The sequence below is a fragment of the Phaenicophaeus curvirostris genome, chromosome 1 (genome assembly GCF_032191515.1).
Source record: "Phaenicophaeus curvirostris isolate KB17595 chromosome 1, BPBGC_Pcur_1.0, whole genome shotgun sequence".
In the NCBI taxonomy this organism is placed as follows: Eukaryota; Metazoa; Chordata; class Aves; order Cuculiformes; family Cuculidae; genus Phaenicophaeus; species Phaenicophaeus curvirostris.
The window spans coordinates 134,557,187-134,581,180 of NC_091392.1; the positions used below are offsets into that span (position 1 = coordinate 134,557,187).

At 36.4% G+C, this 23,994-nt stretch overlaps 1 protein-coding gene across 2 annotated transcripts in view; it reads right to left on the minus strand.

Annotated features, from left to right (window-relative positions):
- Positions 1–23,994, minus strand: part of STS (steroid sulfatase) — a 110,082-nt gene that overhangs the window by 58,207 nt on the left and 27,881 nt on the right. For both annotated transcript variants that reach the window (XM_069875368.1, XM_069875377.1), the window contains exons 5-6: positions 21,406–21,829; positions 14,199–14,335 (exon numbers count right to left, since the gene is read on the minus strand). In XM_069875368.1, coding sequence (XP_069731469.1) covers positions 14,199–14,335; positions 21,406–21,829 — 561 coding nt within the window. The remainder of the gene's footprint in view (positions 1–14,198; positions 14,336–21,405; positions 21,830–23,994) is intronic.

Below are 23,994 nucleotides of genomic sequence, written 5' to 3' on the forward strand. Positions count from 1 at the left end.
TCGGTTTACATTCTGAGAGAGATATGTGATATTATTCCGTAGTATTTTTTGCCAAGAAAGTCCTCAAAGCTCTCTTTAACTTGGCCATCTACTTTTTATGAGCAGCACCTAGGGGTTATTGCAACAGCTGGTTGACGAACTGCAGCAGCACCAGACAAAAGTTGAAATGTGAACGGACTGAGAAATCTGGGATATGGGGCTCGACTACCACAGCTCCAAATTGGCAAGAACACTTGAGGTATGTCCCACATAAATGATTTAGGGATTTTTTTAAAGACATCCACCAATTTTGTGCCCTGTTAAAATAATACTGGTAAAAAAGCCACCATAGGAGTACTTTGCCCTTAACATCACACTAAATTGTTCAAAGTTTGCCTGGTAGGATGTGCAGTGGTCAATACAAAGAAATACAAAGAAATACAAAGAAAAATACAAAGAAATTTACACTGTTCTGAATCACATCGTTTTATGTTATTGGAAACTTTGGCCTCGGTCAGGACTTTATGAGACAGATGGGACATTTCAGCCCACTTTCAGCTGCACAGGCATAATCCTTATCTTTGATATTTGTTTTCCTTTTACTTCCCTGCTAAATGGGAATTTGACACTTGTACGATGCTGCACTCTGCCTGAGCAGTTCTGACAGCCACCACTGCTCTCCTCTTCTGCTTTGCCAGCAAATGGTAGCCCCATACTCTGCACTGTCTTCAACATAGTAGAAAGGTGGATCATTTGTTTATTATCTTTCTGACATTATCGTTAAAGTTTGAAACTAAGTATTTCTTGTATTACAAGTTTTTAACTTCTTCCTCCCCTCCTTTTAATTAAAAACAAATTAACAGAAAATACAGATTATTTAGAAGGTTGTGATGCCATTTTTTTTATTAAACAACCACAACCTTTTCATACAGGCTTCATAGCTGTTGACATCAAGTCAGCCCAGATGGCCACCTTCTTTTTCAACCAAGTCCCTAAAAGACACATATTTTTAAAAAAAGCAAGAGTAATTTGAGGGACCTGGGTATCTGCCAACTTGGAACACTTTGATATCATCACATAAAGACCCTGATCTTCTTAATTTAATCTCATTCTCTATGGATTAAGGAAGCTACCTTCTTCAACTGCTAGGGAAGAATAATTAGAGTTGAGATGCATGGAACTGAGAAAAGTTTATATATAAAAGGAAAGGTTAAATTAAATAAAAAAAATTGCTGTTAGCTCATCTACAAAGAGATACTTTCCAAAATGAGGTGCAAAATTGGAAGTCTGTCAAACTGATATCACGCTTTTGATCCTTAAAATCTAGTCTTTCCAGAACTGCTTGAATAATAATATTCTGATAAGCAATTATCAGGAGGGACTGATCATTGTAGGAAATGCCAAGTAACAAAGAGCAGACAAGTGGAGGGAAAAAATAGTGTTCCCTACTGTGACAATTCATTGAGAAGAACTAGCAAAGAGTAAACGAAAGAAAAAAGTAAACTGCAAAGAAAAAAAAAAAGGAATAAACTATCCACTTGTGGTATTTGGACAGCTGACAAGAAAAGAAGGCTAGATTTGACTCTTTGATGAAATTGCACCACTTTCACATCAGAAAGTCAAAAATTTATTTAAAGGAAGATAAAACTAGTACTGCACACATGGAAATAATATAAGTTATCCTGCTTATTTAGTTTGACGGAACTGCTAATATCAATTAGAGGAGAGAGAAACCCGGCGCTAAAGCTCTGGTTTTGGACAAATGCATCATACTCGTATCTCTATATATTACTGGATGAGCCAAGAACTCTTTTGACATCTACAGGAAGAAAAGAATCTACCAAAAGGGAAGGAAGCCTCATCTTCAGAGATGCTGACAGACATACAACAGACTTTTGTTAAAATCCGTTTCCTGGCTGACACTGAAGTAGCTTGATTACGCATGGCAAGAGTTTCATGAACATAACAAGTCTGTTTTCAAGCATCAGTTATCAAAGCTTCTGATATTCTTGAGGTATTGCATTTTATTTTATTCCTTGTTTCTGTGTTAAAGAAAATGCTGTTTACTATTTAATATCGATACCAAACTTTTGAATACATTCATTACAGGATCCTGTCAACACAACTTGTCAGCAAGAAACTGAATCACAAGTTTTCTTAGCTGACAAAAGAAATTCTAACTTCAGATTTACAAATTTCAGAACTAAAGAGTCACAAAATTTTATATATTTTTTAAAATTATGTAATGACAATGGTTTTTATACCTTTTTACATTACTTCTGAATTCTGAAGTTTTCAGCATGATGTGATGACATTATAAATAGACTCACAGAATCACAGAATGGTTTGGGCTAGGAGGGAACTTCAAAGATTATCTATTCTTAAAGATTACCTATCCTCCTGCCATAGGAAGGGACATGTTTCACTAGATCAGATTGCTTAATGTCCCGACCAACCTGACCTTGAAGACTTCCAGGAAGGGTGCATCCTCAACTTAAGCTGGGTGGAAACATGGATCTACTGGAGGGTAGGGAGGCTCTGCAAAGTGACCTGAACAGGCTGGACCACTGGACTGAGTCCAATGGCATGAGGTTTAACAAGGCCAAATGCCGGGTCCTGCACTTGGGTCACAACAACCCTATGCAGTGCTACAGACTAGGAGAAGTCTGGCTGGAAAGCTGCCTGGAGGAGAGGGACCTGGGGGTGTTGGTTGACAGCGACTGAACATGAGCCAGCAGTGTGCCCAGGTGGCCAAGAACGCCAATAGCATCTTGGCTTGTATCAGAAACGGCGTGACCAGCAGGTCCAGGGAGGTTATTCTCCCTCTGTACTCTGGTGAGACCGCACCTCGAATACTGTGTTCAGTTCTGGGCCCCTCACCACAAGAAGGATGTTGAGGCTCAGAAGTGTGTCCAGAGAAGAGCAAAGAAGCTGGTGAAGGGGCTGGAGAATAAGTCTTATGAGGAGCGGCTGAAGGAACTGGGGTGGTTTAGTCCAGAGAAGAGAAGGCTGCGGGAGACCTTATTGCTCTCTATAACTACCTGAAGGGAGGTTGTAGAGAGGAGGGAGCTGGCTTCTTCTCCCAGGTGACAGGGGACAGGACAAGAGGAAATGGCCTCAAGTTCCACCAGGGGAGGTTCAGGCTGGATATCAGAAAAAAAAAATTCACAGAAAAGGTCATTGGGCACTGGACCAGGCTGCCCAGGGAGATGGTTGAATCACCTTCCCTGGAAGTGTTTAAAGGACGGGTGGATGAGGTGCTGAGGAGCATGGTTTAGTGGTTGATAGGAATGGTTGGACTCAATGATTCTGGGGGTCTTTTCCAACCTAGTGATTCTGTGATTCTTTGGGCAACCTGTTACAGCGTCTCATCACTTTCATCACAAATAATTCCTTCTTAATATATAATCTAAGGCCTTGGTAAAAATTCTCTCTCCACCTTTATTATAAGCTCCCTTTACATATTACAAGGTTGCAGCAAAGCCTCCACAGAGTCTTCTCTTCTCCAGGCCAAACATCCTCAACTCTTTCAGCCTTTTTTTCATAGGAGGGTGTTCCATCTCTCTCTTTATTTTCATGGCTTTCCTCTGGACCCACTCGAGCAGATAGATGTCTTTCTTGTGCTGGGAACCAGAGCTTGACACAGTACTCCAGATGGGGTCTTACCAGAGCAAAGGCGAGAAACACCTCCCTTGACTTGCTGACCATGCTTCTTTTTGTGCAGCCCAGGATATGATTGGCTTCTGGGCTGCATGTGCACATTGTTTTTTCATGTCTAATTTTTTGTCCACCAAATTGAACAGATAATTTATACCTGTTCAAATTGTAAGTAAAAAAAAGGAATTAGTTTATTACATGCTTCCTTTTGCTCTGCTGTTTTGTAGCACCAAAATCGATTATAAACAGTTCAATACCTTTCACATAGCCGTTTACTATATATGCAGCTATACTTTTCACACTGCCAAAAATAGAATCTTCCATGACTTTGTTAGAAATGCTGAGACACCCTGAGTGCTCATTTACTTGAAACACCTAGAACTAAATTATGTTTGGGTTTGCAGGAAGACAAAATTCCTATTGCTTTTCTTGGCCAGGCCATCGCTTTCTTTAAAATTAAAACAAATTTACATTTGTGTCACTCCTCGTTAATGTGACTTGGTTTTAAATTCTAGTCTGATTTAGAAATGGAAGTAAAATAATTTGTAACCCTCAAGCATCTCATCAACTGAAATACAACAGCCTAAAGAGCCTAAATCTTTTATCCTCATAACACAGAAATAATAGCAGTACTTTAACATTATGCAAACTGAAGCACCTAAGTGCCAAGTTAATCATACATAATTTTAGGTAAACTAAGTGTGACATTATAGATGAGTCCATCTAGAAGTCTGAAAAAGGAAAACGCTTCTCCTCTTTCTCTTCTTTTCTGCTTTCCCTGGAAGCTGGTTAGCAAAAAGGAAGGGAGGGAAGGGTGCTCTACACCCCCTCTTTTGGTAGCAGCAAGCAGCAAAATCCACTAAAGCTGTAGAATACAACTTCATGCAGGTCTAAGGTAGGGATTTGATGATCCTGGAGTCTCTCTTTCATCATTTCAAGCAAAGAATTCTGCCCCTAGGGGTCAGGTGTTCCTTCGGATATTGAGCTTAGTACTGTAACACAAAATCCATTGGGTGTTCTCAGGGTTACTACAATGTGATCTTCATGAAGAAACATTATAATGAAACTTCCACTGGTGAGTAGGGAGAGGGAATGATTTAAAGAGAGAATTGTGTTTACGAAGTACCAAAATTAAACCAAAAGGAAGACAAAACAAGAAGAAAGCATTCAAAATAGTAAAAATACCTTGAGTACACTAAATGAAATTATGCAAAAAACCCCACCCCAAACAGCGACACTAAAAATAACAGGTAGGAAAACATAATAAAGATTCAGTATAATTTTTTCTTAAACAGTACCCTAAAATGAAACATTAAATGTCTTATTTTATATTCAAGTAGTGAGAGTAAAAGCTGGAGAATAGCAAAGTCACAACTTCATCAGTCCATCTTTCACTAATCACAGAATCATTACTCTAGTGCTTTCCCTAATATTAAAAAATTAATTACTTATCTGTTGATGTGATAAAAAGCTTTCTGTAATGCAAAAACCACGACTCGTTGCTAGAAGAATAATGACCTTTCTTAGTATTACCAGCCTGTTATATAGTGTGGCTGCTTCAGAAGTCAGATCTACCACAGAAAAAAAGCTTCAGTAGTCAATAAAAAGGCAGTTCTACCAACCTCGTCAATAAGAGCTTATTACCACCTGGAATATGAGCCTTGTGATTCAGCGGTGTGAAATTTCTACACAGCAATTCACTAATAGGAACCAGCCTGCCAATGAACAATAGTTTACAACACAGAATCAATACTGTCATAAGCTTTATGTTATGATTGTTGCTGTCACAGAGAATTAGTTCTCCTCTTTTTTAACAGTATGGTCTCAAAATAATTAGCATACATTTAAAAAGAAATATAAAAAAGTTTTACATCTCCTCCAAAAAAACAGCAGGATTGATTTTCAAAGAACCTCTAAAAGATTCTCAGTATCATCACTGAAACTGAAACGCATATAGTCAGTTTAGTTTTTTTCTATAGTTAAACTGTGATGCAGACAGCTATGGATAAAAGGTAAAAAGCTGGAAGACGTTTCTTGAATCATCATAGAAGCTGTTCATTGCATTATAGTTCATATGTTTGTGAAAGTACTCAATTATCCTTAAAAAATACCACTTAATCCTCATGACCAGAACAAAATCTGAGTTCCTGAGTCAAGATGCACATTCTAACCATTTCCCACTTTCAACATGGATCAAGAACCATAAGGAAAAATGGTTTGCTTTCCCCCATTTTGCATTCCCATGCCGTTTGAATTAAAGTCTTAATGCTTTACTGTAGACTCAGAGCTGGATTAGTGAGTGACTGGCAGCAAAGATATACCCCAGTAGGTAAATCAGAACACCACATCTGTGCCTCAGTTTTTCTTCTGGGACTAACGAGTTTTCCCTATATTACAAAGACTTCGTGAAAATGCTTATTTGTGAATTTGCTATATACTTCAGTGAAGTAATGAAACAGAAAAGATGAGAGGCGTCAAAAAAATCTGTCTTCAAAACAGAACTTCAATAGTGTGTGTTAAATAAAACATGAGAATTCATATTTAACAATGAGGAATACACCTACTGTTGAGTAGCTGCTCATTAAAAAGGCATTTCGTGATAAGAAGACAGGGTTCCAATGGGAAAAGAAATGGCATGTAAACATATGCTTAAAAAATGTACCATAAAACACAAGCAAAGGAAGATTGATTTTTCCTGTCTTTGAATACTTGACTTCATAGCCTTACAATGTTCACTTGTGCCTCCTGCTTGTTTGCATGAATGTATAATTATCCACAGACTGTATTAGTTGTAGTAAGGTACTGGGTAATCCACTACAAAACTATCTGAAGGAACAAGGAATGGATGTGGGTGGTAAGGTTAAAATACTCAGATTAAAAATCCTTAACATCTTTAGTTTCTCTGCCCTTTTGTTTCACATTTAGGCTTCTTTCATAAAGATGTAACTCCTACCACCAACATCCTTCATCTACTAGCATAGTAGATGCACCCCTTATTAAAACCATGATTACAAGCTCTATAAATACCTAGACAGATATGGCTTTCAGTGTCCAAGTGTTGAAGGATAGCATAATCATGTTCATAAGTCAGTGTTGAAAGGGACTCTTTTGCCAAAGTGAGCAAAGAGAACTATAAATCATATCTCCCTGCCATCCTGATCTCTTGCTGTGAGTGACTGACTTATTAAATTCCTGTAAAGTTTCTCTGGGACAGGGCAAATGCAATTCCTCTTAACAGCCTCACAGTCTTTGTGCTAAAAAGGTTGCTATTTAGAGGCACTACACCAGCAAAATCTTTAGCAGCTTCCTTTAAACTGCTTTCCCAGTCTGTATTTTAGAGATTATCGACAATTTGGATAAAGCCAGGCCCATTCAGTTTCCTCATTGCAGTATACATAATTCCTTCATCCCAGTATACATAGAAATTACTGCATTCCTGCAGGTTAATTTTGGTTTAAATCTTTACTCTGTTCTTAATCCCACTGATAATGACTTTCCCCACCTACATTAAGGAAGGAGCAAAATCCAACCATACCATTTATATGTGAAATTAAACTTGGGACAAAGGTTAGATGAAGGCTGGCAGTACGTTTCATTACAGAACCCCTGATCCTCTTTGCTTGGAGAGTAGTTGGGATTCTCTTTTCCCTAGCTTATCTAAAACAAGTTTTGAGTTTTCTCCTGCTAATAAAAATCCGTTATCTCAAGAGCAATGCTAATTGTTTCACCAATTAGAACACTTTGATCATAATTCTAAATGTCACTGCACTTTTTTTGTTTTAAACCAATTTTCAGAGTATCATAACTAATAGAAAGCCTTTAAAATTTTGGAAGTTATATTGATTAAATTTTTGTAAAATAAAATGCGCAATGCACTAACACATCTTGTGCCAACAATTTAACTCCTGCAATGTCAGATGCAAATTAATCTAAGACATTATTTAAACCTGACTGATTAAAAAAGGCTATAGGAATAGCTGCATAAGATATGCTTTGTAAGCGTGTAAATAATGTTTTAAGAAGGAGCTTTGCTATGTATAAAGATGTAATACAGAAAAAGGAAACTGCACTTAAGGAGGATTAAGTAATTCAGGAGACTTATCACAGGAGAGATGGGAGTCTTTCATCACTTAGTCACCTTTTAAATTCAGTCCTGCTCAGTAGTGACTGAAAGTCATTGCTGCTTAGTGACATATGAAATGAGTTTGGGCTTCAGCCCAGATGGTAACTGGAAAGCATCCACATCATAAAAGGCAGAACCACAAATGTCTTTAATCTGCACCCTTATTGACAATTTACCCAGATCTGACCTGAAGAGTGACTGTGCTTCAAGAGCTTAACTATGGTCTTAGATAAAGAAACAGTCTTTTAATGTTAGGGTAAGAGCAGGATGGCAGAACGGGGTGCGAAAATGCTGTTCTAGTTACAGAGTACCTGTATCAGCTGAATAGCTTCTTCCTCAGAGATGCTGGCTGAACATCTTTCATGTTAACAAAAACAGCCTAAAAATAAACCTCCTAGACTTTAGACGTATACCAGTATAAATTCACGAAAACATCATCAAAAAATGCACCACTAGCATCAGACATTGCTCTCCAGATTTTTAGTTCGGCATTTAAGTTTTCAGGCTTAGCTAAAATTATGTTACATTCATAAGAGCTGGATAAAATGATCTGAGCCTGATTATCCACCACTTCTGATAATGTAGCATTATTCTGCTTTCATTTTAAACTGACTTTGCACTGTTACAAATGACTACATCAGGTGAAAGGCCATGATAAATTAGGCTTATCTTTCCAAACAGGATTTTTTTCTGGAAAAAAAATTAAGGATAGCTCATTCTTTTTTTTTCCCCAAAGGAATAGAAATTCTTTTTTCTTTCATATTATTAATTATTATTTTTATTAATTATATTTTTAGCATAAATCAGAATTCTCAGAAGATTTGTGGTATGTTTTTATATGGATCCTAATAGAGTAGGATTCTAAATAGAGGTTGAAAGCATAAGTATACAAGTGCTGTAAAGTAAAATTAAAAATTCACAATAATAGCCAATGAAAACTGCATGTAAAAGTAAAGACATAGATTTCAGATGAAACATACCAATACTATACTGTTTCCCAGAAGAATATGTACTGCTCAGTATAGGAAAGAACATTAAAAAAAATAAACTTCAAACCTACAAAATATAGGAATACTATTTCCAGGCAGAAGAACTTGAAATATTTATTAAAATTGTATTTTAATTATTTTGTAATTAAAAGTAATAAGTAAAGTTTAAAAGCTCATGAGCTTGCAAGTTTAAAATAATTACTACAAAATGGGAGAGGAAATGTTTTTCCTAATAAACTGAAGACAGATCATAAGCTATTTTGAAGGCATATAAAACCTGGAAATTTGAGGGAATGTAACATGCTTCATTACCTCAAGAATACTTTGGCTGTAACATTAAGACCCTTCTTTTTGTGTTGTGATTTTTTTCTATTAAACTGGAAGAGTTTCCACTTACAACCTTGACTCACACCACCCCAGAGTTGAACAAAAGTTAGAAGTAGAGGATATGATCAATCCACATACATTACATATTGTCTATTTAAACATGCACACACTCATCAAATAAAGGCATATAAGCACCTAGTTTTTATCATCTCACATTTAGGCACTGTAGGAATTAACATCCACAGTATAATCCTGCAGATTCATACTGATATAATCTCTTTTACTACACTGGGAAATCTAACTATGGTACATGTAAATTAGACATTTCCACAAAGGTATGGAGTTGTCTTGGTGGAGTTTTTGCCCTTCCCTTCCTCTTTGAAAGCACTGTGTAAAGATACACTTGTATAGACAATTCTTAATCATGACAATATCTGAGTCAAGGAAAATCAGTGTGAAAAGTGGTCTAATTTTCAATTAGTCCTGCTAGATTTTACCCTAGCTGGCCTTTCTCAGTAGATACTTCTGCCTTGCTCTATTTCACTATAGGCCATGTATTGCCCCAGACAGCTGTTTAGAGGAGTTATCACATATGCTTTAAAATGTCATAAGTGTTCCTCAGGTAAGGTTCAATTAATTTAGATATTCAAGATTTTCATTACATAAATACTTTCAGTTAAAAAAAGTCAGGTATTGTATTTTCTTGTATGGAAAACCTATTTAAGATATCATTAGCATCCTCAAAAATTGTCATTACTGTAGTAGCAGAGCACCACAGAATAGTTTGGGTTTGAAGGGATCTTTAAGAATCACCTTCTCCAACCCTCCCTGCCATGGGCAGGGACAATCTTTCACTAGATCAGGTTGCTCAAAACCATGTTCAACTTGACATGAACACTTCCGGGGAAGGGTTATCTACAACTTCTCTGAGCAATCTGTTTCAGTGTCTCACCACCCTCATCATAAACAATTTCTTCCTAATATCTAATCTAAAACTATCCTCTTTCAGCTTAAAACCATTGATACTTGTCCTATTGCTATAGGCCCTTGTAACAAGCCTCTCTGTTTTATAAGCTCCACTTACATATTGAAAGGGAAGCTCAAACCACCACAGAGAACAATAAGGTCTCCTGGAGTCTTCCCCAAGCTGAACAATGCCAACTCTTTAAGCCTTTCTTCAGAGGAGGGGTGTCCCCATCCTCTGATCATTTCTGTGGCCCTTCTCTGTACTCACTCCAATAGATCCATGTCTTTCCTGTGCTAGAGACTCCAGAGCTGGACGCAGTACCACAGTGGGGTCTCACAACACAGGAGGAGAGGAGGAGAGTATTATGTGAGTATCTTGCTTCTGTTTGCTTCATTGAAGAGTTCCTTGGTTCCTCTAGACAGACTCTTAAAGGTTATGTCTGATTTTGTTTCAAAATACGAACAGCTTTTTTTTTCTTCTGCATCTCTCAGGATCAGAGAATGATTGAGGTTTGAAGGGACCTCTGGGAGCCCACCTTGTCCAATCCCTTCTGCTTAAGCAAGGCCACTTGGAGCCCAGGAACATGTGCAGATGGTTTTTGAATATCTCCCAGAAGGGAGACTCCACCACCTCTCTAGATAACCTGTGCCAGTGATCAGTTATGGGCACAGTAAGAAAATGTGTTTCCTAATAAAGATATCCAGATGATGCCCCCACGCTACATTTACATAGCTTGTATAAGACTATGATTTCTGATACTTTTTTACATTTAAGCCATTCAGTTGCTATTGTTCCACAAAGGATTAAGAACTGCTATGTAGTTTTGCTAGTGTTAAAAGAACAATAAACAGCAATTTGAAAACTGGAGTTGAATTAGTGTGTCTACACAAAACTTGCACGCAAGTCTACAGGGGGCTCCAAAACTCTTTGCAGGGATCTGTTTTGGATTAATTCAGGGTAATGCAATTTATATAAAAAACAATTCCTAAACGTATCCATTTCCCTTTATATATGCAATAAGGAATCAAAGAGTGCAGGAAAGGAAGAAAAGAGGAAGGAAGGATAATATTGCATTCATCCAGTTAGTCATAATTTCTTTTTCCTTTTTTAGACTGTAAGGTTATTTCATCTCCTCTCATATGAATTATAATCAATGGCATTAATAAGGTGCTCAAGCCTACATTGAAAGAAAATTAATGTTATTAGCCAGAGAATAACTCTCTAAGGCATGTCATATGCAGTGACATTATAACTGTGAATGCTTTAAACATTGAATTCTGTTATACACACATCAGTATGCAAAAGCAGTAGAACTACCTAGTCCCAGAGTTTATCCAGAGACTTTATATTTTGTATTTTTGACATTGACTCTTCAGAATTGATTTAACAAGTTGCAAACATGCAATATGCAAAGGAGTATTTTATTTACGTGTCTTAGAGGTTTTTGTCCTCCTAGCATGGAGATTGCCATATAATTGAGTTATTGTCTAACTAGGTAATTGATTCTCAATAAATAAACAAATGAAAATGGAGAACTGTCTTTTATTTAGAATTCTCAGTCTGAGTGTTCTTCTCTGTCTTACTAGAAAGGCTAATTATCTGGCAAATGGCAGCTAAAGACTTCTTTCTAATTCCAACCTATCTCTCAGATCAGGAACAACATTTAATGGTCCAATCCCAATATAACTTTTTCATCACTAGTACTTGACAGTCCAAACTTCTACTTCTAACTTATTTTCTGCCTTTTTATGTCATCCACTCTCAGTCAGCAGATAACACACTGTAAGTTTCTTTTAGAATTGAGTTGAAGTTGGTGTTTCCTTTCCTGCCAGATGCTCATTTTTGTTTCCTACGCTTGTGTTGTCTTTAATTAGGTTTTGCAGCATATTGTTATATCTCAGCTACTTTGTTCTTACTGGTTTTGCAAGTTACATTCATCCATGCATAAATACTAATTTCTGTCTAGTGAATGATAAAACTTTCCTTTCTAGAAGGCTTATAGTTTCAGCTTTTCTAGAAAATTTTGTTTGACTTTTCTACTGTAACATCTTGAGAGGCTTTCCAAGAAAATACTTATTGCTGACATCAGTAGTACAGTAAATAAATCCACTTTGTGTGACACTGCTGACACATTAAGACTGGAATTTTCAGTGAAGGTTAATGGAAATAAGTGCTCCCTTCAATTAAAAAACAACAACAAAAACAAAGACAAAAAAGCTGTGTTATTCCTTCAGACTACCTTGGAAATGTCAGCCATAACTTTTTTTCATCATTCTAATAATGGAGAAGAAAGTAACAGAGGAACAGAGGAACCAAACACATTTTCTACCTTCTGGAGCAAATACACACCTGGCAACAAAGGAGTCTTACAAGACACATGCAAAAGCAAACAACCAGATTGCCAACTAAAACAAAATCTGATGCTTGCATACTAGTGTATGACAGCTGAGAATCTGTTTCCTGGTTGATTAAGATAGCTCCACTGCCATAATGGTCATGCAATGGATTGTAAAGGACAATACATGAGGAAACTCATCTCTTTCCTCCCTGAGTTTGTTCAAAATTCCTGTTCTCACCGCTGAATTTGCACCTCTGCTTTATCCCAAGCTTTTTTAATAATATGCTTCTGTCCTACAGTTTGGTTTGTCTAACACATCTCCTGAGAGCCTGTTGCCATTCTGCAAGAAAGTAATGGTTTCAGTCTGTTATCACTTCTGCATCACCTAACAGCCTGAATTAGCAGCATGTCAGATCTCTTGGTATCCAACTTGCTGTTTAAACCCCAGAGACAGTCTCCTGAAGGAGGCAGTAAAATGTAATGGCAGCAGAAAGTGACCAAAGAGGATGCGATAAGCTATCACAGAATAGAAAAAGAGATAGTAAAATCAAACACAGATGGGAAGACCAAACAACACTCAGTAGTTCAGTACAATGTGGATGCAAATAGAAATGACAATACATGCATATTTTTATCTAATGCAAGAACTTGATTGACCAAATGCTGGTGGCCTTTGACAGCAATTATAAAGATACAGGTTGCAATACAACTGGAATGGAAGCCACTCTCTATATAGAAAAACTGATTTGCAAAAGAGGGTTTTTTCCCTATGTAATCCAGTTACTGTCCACATTAAAACTCCTTCCTACTCAGTGCATCACAGTTTCCAACAAGGGTTTTTCCCAGTTTTGCAAATACTACACTAAATACATTACAAATCACTAAATGATGCCTTTTCCCCCCTACCTTCTGCAACTAGACCTCTTGATGCAAAATGTGCAAAGGACTATACGTTACATTTAACTGTACGTGCTTGCATAGTTTAAAAAAATGTATGCACCAAAGCAGAATAAAGAAGTAACATTTCCTTGAAGAAAGACAATTTGCACTGAGCTGTACTGAGAACAGAATTGACTTGGTGTATGTATTTACTTGAGCAATGTAAACTCAACTTTAGCTCCTAATTCTGTTGTTCTCCAATACAATTATTTTAAAAGATCACCTGTTAGTTGTTTCCACAGGTGATCATCTCTGGAATCAGAATAGATCTAGAGATAAGGGAATCCTGTTGAAGGATATAACGATCTACTGCTCTCCAGCCTCAGAGAAAGTGGAAGGCTTTGAAGGATAAATTGGTTTTGACTGTTCTTCACAAACAGAAGTGGAACTCATCTGAGTGATTTCACTAATTCAAAGAAGTCACTAAAATAATTAGCAAATTACTTTTCTTAATATTGCAGACTGCAGACACTTTATTTGAAAATGTGTTGATATCAATATCATGTGGTTACTTTTCGAGGTAGTATATTACTTTATGAGGATGACCTGCAGAGGTCAGATGGCACTCAGAAGCTCATGAGTTTAGATTCAACTACTTGAAAGTCCATAGTTAAAGTGTCCATATCTCTGCTGAGTTCATACTGTACGAACTAACTTCATAATCAAAGAGGAGCGGAGGCATTTATAGGACACAATAAATTTGATCAGAAAGTAGATATTACAAGAGGTAAGATTACTGTGCCTTTTAAATTACTACTTCTTTCCCCCTAAATATAAAGGACAAGCATGTCAGATATACTGTAGACATCCAAATTGCCAAAGTCTGCATTTAGTGGACATGAATTCCCTCCACTGACGTTAGAAGCACATGTAACGTACCTATACTCCAGTCCATTTCTTCCACTGCGTCTCCATATAAACCATGCTTGCTCTTTCCTCTGAAATTTTTTGAAGCGTATAGAGCAGTATGGACATGAAGATAAGACAGGACAAGAAGAAAAGGTGCCTTGGTGTTTCTGGAATAAAAACAAAAACAAGCCCCCAAATCCTTAGCATACCCAGTAAAAAAAAAAATCTACAAAGAAATCTTTCAAAAGAATGCAGTGACTGATTACAGGTAATCCTGAATATACACATTCAAGAAGTAACTGCATACTGAATTGAAAGCAACAATAAACAAAAAAAATCTAATTACTAATTACAAGAGGACTTGTTTAAAGCCAAAAACCTAGCAGTTTCTGGCTATGAGCACCTCTCTTACTTTTACCACTAAACATTTAAAAGTCCAAATAGAATTCCTGTTCAAAAGCATAGAGTTGTAACTACAGCCATGTATGTGAAACATGATTATCTAACTCATAAGGTCATATGGAAGCTAATCAACTAGTCTATTACAAGGGCTAGGGTCAAACATACCATGACATCACTGACTATATTAAATTAAGCATATTAGGAATTTTCCTCCTTCTTTTTCCTGTACTAAGGTATGTGACAAATCATCTCTTGCCATTTAATGATCTGTGTACACGTATGCATGTGATCAGTACCTAACACTACAAATACATTGTATCAAAGAATATGTAATCTCAAAGTACATACTAATATAAAGAAATATTTTTTCCTCCATAATGAATAGTCTCCATTGTCTTCTGTCTACTTTCTGAACTGATACAAAAGAAAGAGTGCAATAAATAGACTCTCTGTAAACTCTGCTGTTCATGTGAGCTGTCAACACAATATGTACAAGCAGTTCCAGCAGGCTGTGAAAGCACAGCTCAAGTAACAATCTTTCTTATGCATAATTTACAGAACTTAACTTAAAATTGTGTGGTTCTAGCCAAATTTACTGCTATACGCTCTAACAGCATTTGCAGTACATGATGCGTATTGTAAATACCAGTTGAATCACATATGTGCTACCTGGAAAACTTGTCTGGATCTCACCTTAATGCACAGAGTTAATTATAGAATATTTTGGCTTTTTTTACCACATTTTCTCTTGCTTATCAGTGGTGGATAATCCCCGTGATTCACATCAACAGCGAAGGGAGATTATATACTTCCTCACGCAGTTGATTTATCCACATTTAAAGAGGGGAGGAACAATGTAGACATGTACATACAAACTGTCTAACCTTTAGAATCTGAAAACAAAGTGTTTTTTTAAAAGGGATTAATACAACATCAATACTTTACTTTTTAGAAAAAATAAGTATGTTTAATTTCATATATTTATGATACATTTTTCCTCTCTCCCTGGTTGGATCTGTTTTTGCAGAAATTGCATGTCTAAAGCTTTCTTTTTTTCTGGCATAGATAGCAGTACATCAACTCAAAATGGCAAAATTTTATCCAGATTACACACATGATAAGTCCATTTCTGACTGGGATATTTTCTTTATAAAAAAATCTCCTTGTTTTAAAAAAATAAAAGAATAAGTAGAACATTTTTGATGTGGAAAATGGAAATAAAATAATTTTAGTTCCCTTCCAGTACTTGCCCACATATTCTGTATCTTAGCATTAAAATACCAATTAAAAAAATGTAAAAAAGATAATATTTTACATAAAAGATACCTTTCCACAAAGTTGTGTTTGTTGCTATTTGAAAGGTCATATATGTGAGAACCTTCAATTACTGTAGCAACAAATAGCACGAGATTTCTGAGTCAATGAAAAAGACTAAAAATGTCAGCATTTCAAGTAAAAAAAGACACATAATTATAACTTTAATATATCGTATATATATTAATGTAATACTGACCTTTCCTTAAAGAACATTCCAGCCAGTCAGCTGATTTTTGTTTTACAACCTGCATTTTTTACCATATGGGATTATCTTTGGCTTTTTCCTTCAACATATTTAATTGAGAGTACTATATAAATTCTAGGGTAAAACACCATAAAAATCTACTTTATACTTACAATGTAGGCACAATTTAGTATTTATGCAAACTACCTTGTTCTAAAGTTGCAGAGACAGTGCATACTTCTGTATTGCTTAATCTGAGTATCAGAAACCTCCACTTTAACTGTTATTTTCAAGAGATAATAGCTCAGGTATTGGACTTTTTGTTTGTTTTATTTTTTAAATTGAACTGACACAAAGATCTTACGTTCATGAAGAGTCATCGACTCAATGATTGATATGGAAGGGCACTGCATCATTCTCTTCTTTACAACTTGAATTGACAGGTTCTGATTGACAGCTTACTGTCAGGTGGTAAAGTGTCTCACCTATTAATGTCATATAAAAGATCACAGGCAGCTATTTATCTCCTGCCAAAACTCTTTGAGGAGAATCATAACTGACTACCTTTCCCATGACCTTGAAAATGGAATGACAATATCAGCTAGTAGGCAGGAAAGAAATTTGACAATAACAGCTTAACTCCTGAACCACTTCAGTAAAGAGCTCCTTCAAAAATGTATCACCACTGTCTTTTACTCATTCCAAACACAGGGGACTTGTGATCTGAGATTTACTTACTGAAATATAGTAAAAATTTTTTATTCTAACATGAATCACACAGTCTTTTCAATTTACTAAGTGGCCGGAGAGATTACACACATCTGACAGAAGATATTCTTTAATACGTGCTTAACCGATCCTGAAAACATCATTTCATCGTACTAGGTTATTCTTACTTAGTGTGAGGAGTCTTTACATTACTCAAGGATTTGGTTCAGGTTGTGTAAAACACAGCTTTAAAGTGGGTGAGAGAGCAATACCATCAATCTGACTTTGTGGTTCATACACAGGTCTTCTAACTTTTTTTCCTGCAATTTTGCTCTATACATTTGCTGATTGAAAACTCCCTGGGTACACTTCCTTGTTCTTCTGTGCATTCATGATCTAAAACTACAGGAGCAGAGCAACAGGTTGGGCTCTGAATTTGCTGGCCTGCAGTTGTCAAGTTAAACTGAGATTTTACATATGATTCCAGGGAGGTAATGAGATGGGAACATGACGTGGCAGGGCTCCATTCTACTTCATCACAATAAAATCTAAGTTAATCTTTAATATGATAGACAAGTATGATCTCTCTGAACAACAGGTTTTTTTGCTAGACGTGAAATTATCCTCAAAGTCTGTCATGGAGCATTGAATATAGTACTTTCTCTCTTTTAATCTACCTGGGAACAAATGAAAAGAGTAATACACATATCCTAGACTCAGGAAGCACAAATACAATATCAGGCCTCCAAAAATCAGACCAAAGTAAGTATAACAGCACATGGCTGTGTGCTATTAAGAAATTATAGGAAGACTAAAAATAGAAATTCTAATTATTATATACGTGATATAAAGCTGACATGACTGAGAAACAGCTAGAAGAGAGAATAGTGTCAGGAAGCCTGTTGCCTGGACTCTGAAGAACTTATAAAGGTAACGCAGGTAAGAGACACTATAAACTTATAGATAAAACATTTATGTTGCAACTGATTTATATACATATAACTATGCATACATTTATATATTATATTTATAAATATGGCATAAAAGGTCTGTATAGGAAGTAGCCATGCTGTGGATGATTGGAGCTTCATCATATATCTATTGTAAAGATAATTAACCAACTAAAACTTGCATGATAGCTGATGATTTTTAATTTGATAATAAAATGTATTCCGAACCAGTTACAGCAAATAACTGAGTTATTCAAATTCAAGATTGTTCGAACTTGGGTATACTTGTTCACAGGGATTACTGCGTACAGGACTGAGCTTGCTACTTACAGTCTAAATAAAAGAAGTCTGTGTAAGAAATCAAGTGCTGAGTCAAATGTGTGGCTAAGGGAGGGTTGAGGGAGATTGCTCACTGAAAGAATGACAAGAGTGCTGTGGAGCAAATGTGGCTTCCAAAACCCTGGTGCGCTTTCACTGATGAGTGCCAGATGTCTGACTGCTGCTTCAACCTGGCTGCCTTCTGAAGGCCATTCCCCTACAAATTGCCAAAGTCAGTAGACTACTCATAAAAGCAATGGTCTACTGGTGCACTACAGTTGACAGGTATGAACTATGTAATGTCAGAAGCAGTGAGTCAAAGCAAATATTGATTTTGTTGCTCATGCTAATATATGGGACAGATCAGTTCAGTGAATATTAATCTAATTACTCATATTCCCAGGAGCAAGTTTTATGGTCATATACTTTGCATGTGAATTCACTACAGGGCACAGTTAAGATTGCTTGAGTGCCCTAATTGCTTCTCAATATCTTAACATGCTTAGATATTCTTTAATTTAACACTGACTCTGAATTCTCTGGGTTATAATTCTCACTATAATTACCGCATTCCTGTAACGAAGTTTATTGTAAATTACAAATATGTGCTATTAACCTTGACTTTAATTTAACATTATTTTTGTCTGGAAACTACATTGAGAACTGGGCTAAGTGGCCAGCTGATGTAAAGCTATTTACCCCCAGCTGACTCACCAAAGCTATGCTGACTTGAATGGTACACTATTTTGTAAAGCTCTAAACACTAAGATATACAATAACATTGTACACATTATGAACATTAATAAAGTTAAGAGTTACTAGTTTTCTAGCATTGGTTTCTAATCTTGAACTTGCCGCTTTTAGGGCTACCATTTTATTTTCATTGCATTGAAATCAATGAAACATTCAGAGATATCCAAACCATTATGACTCAGTACAGGCACATTACATACTTCTAAATCATGGAAGAGACTGCCAACATATAGTTAATGTAAGAGTCATTTAAAATCACCAAGTTCTTGGTCACTAAGAAAATAACCTCTCAACAATTTTCAAAGAGGGGCTATGTATGTGTGTATTTGTAGTAAACAAAGTACTTCACTGTTAAATTAGAATGTAGATGAGAAGACATCTTTACAATCTATCACCATTGCCAAGAGGAAATAAAGATGTTTTAGATTATTTATAAATACTCATGAGAATGTTGATTGTTGAGAAGACTTAAAGAAATTTTATATAAGAAACATCTTATTTTGGTATGCTAGGTAGACATGGCCACATCAAGTATTTATAGTCACAAAATTTAAAGAAAAATTGCAGTATTAGATCCAGATTTTAGATAAACATATTTTCTTGCTAACATTCTTGTATGCAGGCACTAAGCTTAGAAAGTTTAGCCTCCGAATCTTTTGTATAAGTTTATATTCAGCAATGAAAACACATGGATGTATTCAGAGTAACCACATGGTATCAGCATTTCAGAATAGTAATTAAGGGTCTTCTTATGTCTTAGAACATGTTTTTTCTTTTTACAACTCTTTTTAGAAATGGTGCAACCTGTTTCAAAAATGACTGAGAAAAACACTCTGGCATATTTTTTAATAAGTTAAATGAATGAATTATTTTTGCTCCAAATATATTGATTAATATTTACAATCATAGAATCATTAAGGTTGGAAAAGACCTCTAAGATCATCAAGGTGAACTGTCAGCCCAATGCCATCAAGCCTACAAACCCATGTTATGAAGTGCCATGTCTACACGTTCTCTGAACATTTCCAGGGATGGCAACTCTGAAGCCTGTTCCAATGCTTTTATCACTCTTTCAGTGAAGACATTTTTCCTAATATCCAATCTAAATGTACTGTGACAGAACTTGAGGCTCTTTCCTCTCATCCTACCATTTATTACTTGGGAGAAGAAACTGACACTCACCTCGTTACAACCTCCTTTCAAGTAGTTGTAGAAAGCAGCAAGGTCTCCCATCAGTCTCCTCCAGGCTAAATAATCCCAGTTCCCTTAGCCATTTCTCATAACACTTTTCCTCTAGACTTTTCACCAGCTTTGTTGTCCTTCTCTGGACATGCTCCAGCAGCTCAATGTCTTTCTTGTAGTGAAGGGGCCCAAAACCAAATGTAGTATTCCAGGTGCACCCTCACCACCACCACATACAGGGAGATAATCACTTTCTTACTCCTTGTGGCCACGGTGTTTCTGATATAAGTCAGGATGCTTTTGGCCTTCCTGGCCACCTGGGCACACTGCTGGTTTATATTCTGCTGGCTGTCGACCAGTACTCTCAGGTCCTTCCCCGCCATGCAGCTTTCCAGCCATTTGTCCCCAAGCTTGTAGTATTGCACGGGGCTCTTGACCAAAGTGCAGGACCTGGCACTTAGCCTTGTTTAGTTTCGTATAGTTGGCCTTAGGCCATCATTCCAGCCTGTCCACATCGCTCAGCAGAGCCTCCCTACCCTCAACCAGATCAACACTTCTGCCCAATTCAGTGTCATCTGCAAACTGACTGTGGTAGTACTCAATCTCCTTATCCAGATCATTAATAAGGATAGTAAAAAAAACTGGTTCCAAAAACGAACCCTGGGGAACACCAACAGTATCTAACTGCCAATTGGATTTAGATACATTCACTACAACTGTCTGGGCTTGGCTCTGCGTATTTCAGAATATACAAATTTATACTTTTATGATCTGATGCCATTGAAAGACCTGTGGAATTATTCCCAAGTAGTGAAATTTGCAAAAATGAAGGACAACTCAGGATGATTTTGTACATCTAATGCCTAGGTGATCTGATGTGGTGGCTATTAAAAAAATCATTGCTTTCAAAAAAACCATTGATTTCCTAACATCTATAATTCAAATCTTTTCAAAATGAATCTGATATAAAAGTAGAAGCATCTAAAATGACAGTATGTTAAAAAATTTGCCTTAGGAATGCCATTTAATGGATGCATCAAGTCAACAATAAAGAACAGTTTCCTATTCCAGAAAAGTCACGGATTATGTCTCTGCACAGTGCTTTCACATAACTAAGTCACACCACAAAAGATTTTTCATATTTCAAGTTACATGAGAGTCTCCAGAATGAAAATCCTAAAATAGTGAGTTTTGAATTTTTAATCTGAAGCATGTAAACATAAATAGTTTCAAATTTTTATAAAGAATGACATACAAGACAGAAAGTCACGCTCACTAAAAAGATTAACTTCAGTTACATTTTAGAGGAAAAAATATATAATATATAATAACATGCTCATCAGTTCACTTTTTTTTCCCCCCACTTCTTTGGAAGCATTGTCATTATGAAATGCAGGCATTAACATAACATTCAGAAACCTACCTTCCTACAAACTGCACGGCTTCCTTTGTCAGTCTCTGAGTAAGGTTCTCATAGGACAGAGGTTGCTGGATAATCTGATGGTTCCTCATTAAGAAGCAGTTCAAGTGTCGAAAATGATAAAAGAAAAAAGTCAAAACTGCAAGTGAAATAGCGATTATTAACAAGCAGTAACCCAATGTTTGGAATGGCACATTGAGTAGGCCAATGTATTGCACTATTGCCAAAGACATCAGGGTGATTCCAGCGATTTGGATTGGGATGACGAGGGATTTCTGAACCCCTTTTAAAAATACACTGCCTTGGCCAGGTTTGCAGTCTCTAAAATTGGTCACGGTAAGCCCATAAAAGTAATCAAATCCATGACTGAGGGGGTGGTGACAGAAGTCATTACTGCTTTCACAGTTCATCCCAAGATGCCACTTTCCTACAAAGAGAGAAGACAGGGAGTATTTTTGTAGTTAAATCATCAAACTTATAATGTGAGCTATTCCAGCTAAGAAACTCTTGATATCTGACTGATATCCCCTGCCTCCAGCATTTATTGTGTGGATCCCTAGTTTCTATCAACTCTTTCTTTACATTTTTATCAAAGGCTCTGTTTCATGTCTGCTTCTTTGTTTTAGTCAGAAATAGTTTTGCACAGCTTGTTATGGAGACGATTAAATTCTGAGTGGGCTAGCAGGTTCACTAGACTAGAAAAGCAACAGAGCCCTAACAGATAGTTAACTTTGAAAATGAAGCCTTTGTGCATGTATATTACAGTTAGGTACTCATAATTGTGTAGCAGCTACTGCTTTCTTAGAAAGATCCAATATGGAATTATGAAATACCTTTTCAGATTTTTTTTTCTGGAAAATAAATCACATTTGACTAGTTTAAAAAAAAAGAGAAAGAAAAAAACAGTAACAAACAGTAAAAAAATCAAGAATAGTGAAATTACCAAGGTGTTTATTATTTATATTATTGCAAAATCTTGGAAATTACTAATCCCCCTCACTACATACATGAATATAGTGAAGGAGATTTTTGTATATACATATTTTTTTATATATAAATAGAAAAGAAACAATAGAAACAAGTATTTTACCACCATATCTCTCACAGCATTTTGTCGTACTAGGAAATCATTCTAATTCTGCAATACTGTTGGACAGTGACTGACAGAAGAAAATCGTCTGATTTGCATTGTAGTGGCATAATCTGTGTTCATGCTGATTACAGGAAGTATCTAGATTATTCATTCTGTGACTTAGGTACAACCCCTCACTATATGTTTATGCATTGCAACTGATCTAACTGTTAGCTGTTTTTAAATTCAAATGCCTAATTTAAAAAAAAATCAAATTTGGTTGAGCCTATTGACATAAATTATGACTAAAGCTATGCTCTCTGGTCTCAGAAAGGAAATGTGTTTAATATTTGACAAAACGTGTCACCCTTGAAAAATTGTATGATAATACAGATTGCTGGGTCAAATGTTATTTTTTTTTTTTTCTAATTCATATACCTAATCATGACGAGTACAATTCAGGGGCTATGAACTTAAAAGAAATAAGCAAAAATCCCACAAACCAAATAAGTCCTCAAGCCCATACATTAGCTCAAAGAAATTTGAAGTACCTTGCTCTACAGACTTCAGGATACATATGGCAGAAAGTACGTGAAAGGAAAAAAACAAACAAACAAACACCCATATCTAGAATTTTCCCCTTTCCTGAATCATCCTAGCTTTTACAAATCTTTAAGAAAGAGTTCTGATGCAGGCAGTCCTAAGCATTTCCTGGGTCTAGAGAGCAGCATATTTATCCTGTCCTTCTGCCTTTGGCAATGAAAAATGCTGGTACTGCAGTATCAAAGAGGGTGAAGATGGGGGTCAGCTCTGAGTTTTTTAAATAGTACCTAGCAAACAGACTCAATGTCATTATTTCTATTTCACAAATGACAGAGATAAGGTACAGGATGGGAATGTCATGTGCCTAGGGCCACCTGTCAGCAAAGGTGGAGAAGAATACCACACAAATCTTGAGCCTTACTGAATGCATGTTTGAGACTCCAGTTCTCCTTGTACATCTCTTGATGGCCTTAGGTTAGAAATATCTTCTATATATCACAGAAGTGGGTATAAAGGCATTTTCAGGTCTGCTTATATGCCACTGAAATGGAGGCCTCTACAGCTTTCCATCAGTTTTCCCATTTACTGTCAGATGGTCCCTCACCTGGGGCAGGATTCTGCTTTCTGCAGGCAGAACGTCTCTACCCACTACTTTTCACATGGTCCAGTGAACATTATTATGGCCAGTGACAAGGACAGCAATGCAGGCCATTATACTGAAATTTTAGATGTTATAATGATGTCATAAAAGGCTAGCTAAGAGTGAAACTCAATTTAATTCCCAAAAAACACAGACACAAGTTTTGGAAAAGGAACACTTCAAAGTTTTCTCTTGGGTTTACACGCTGTATGGAATATTGCAAAGTCAGATGTCTAGCAAGGTGAGCATGAAACGACTCTCATTAAGTTAGATAACTGAAATAAAGGCTGAAGCTTATAATCACAGATATAAAGGATCTTAAAGCTTTATATTGCAT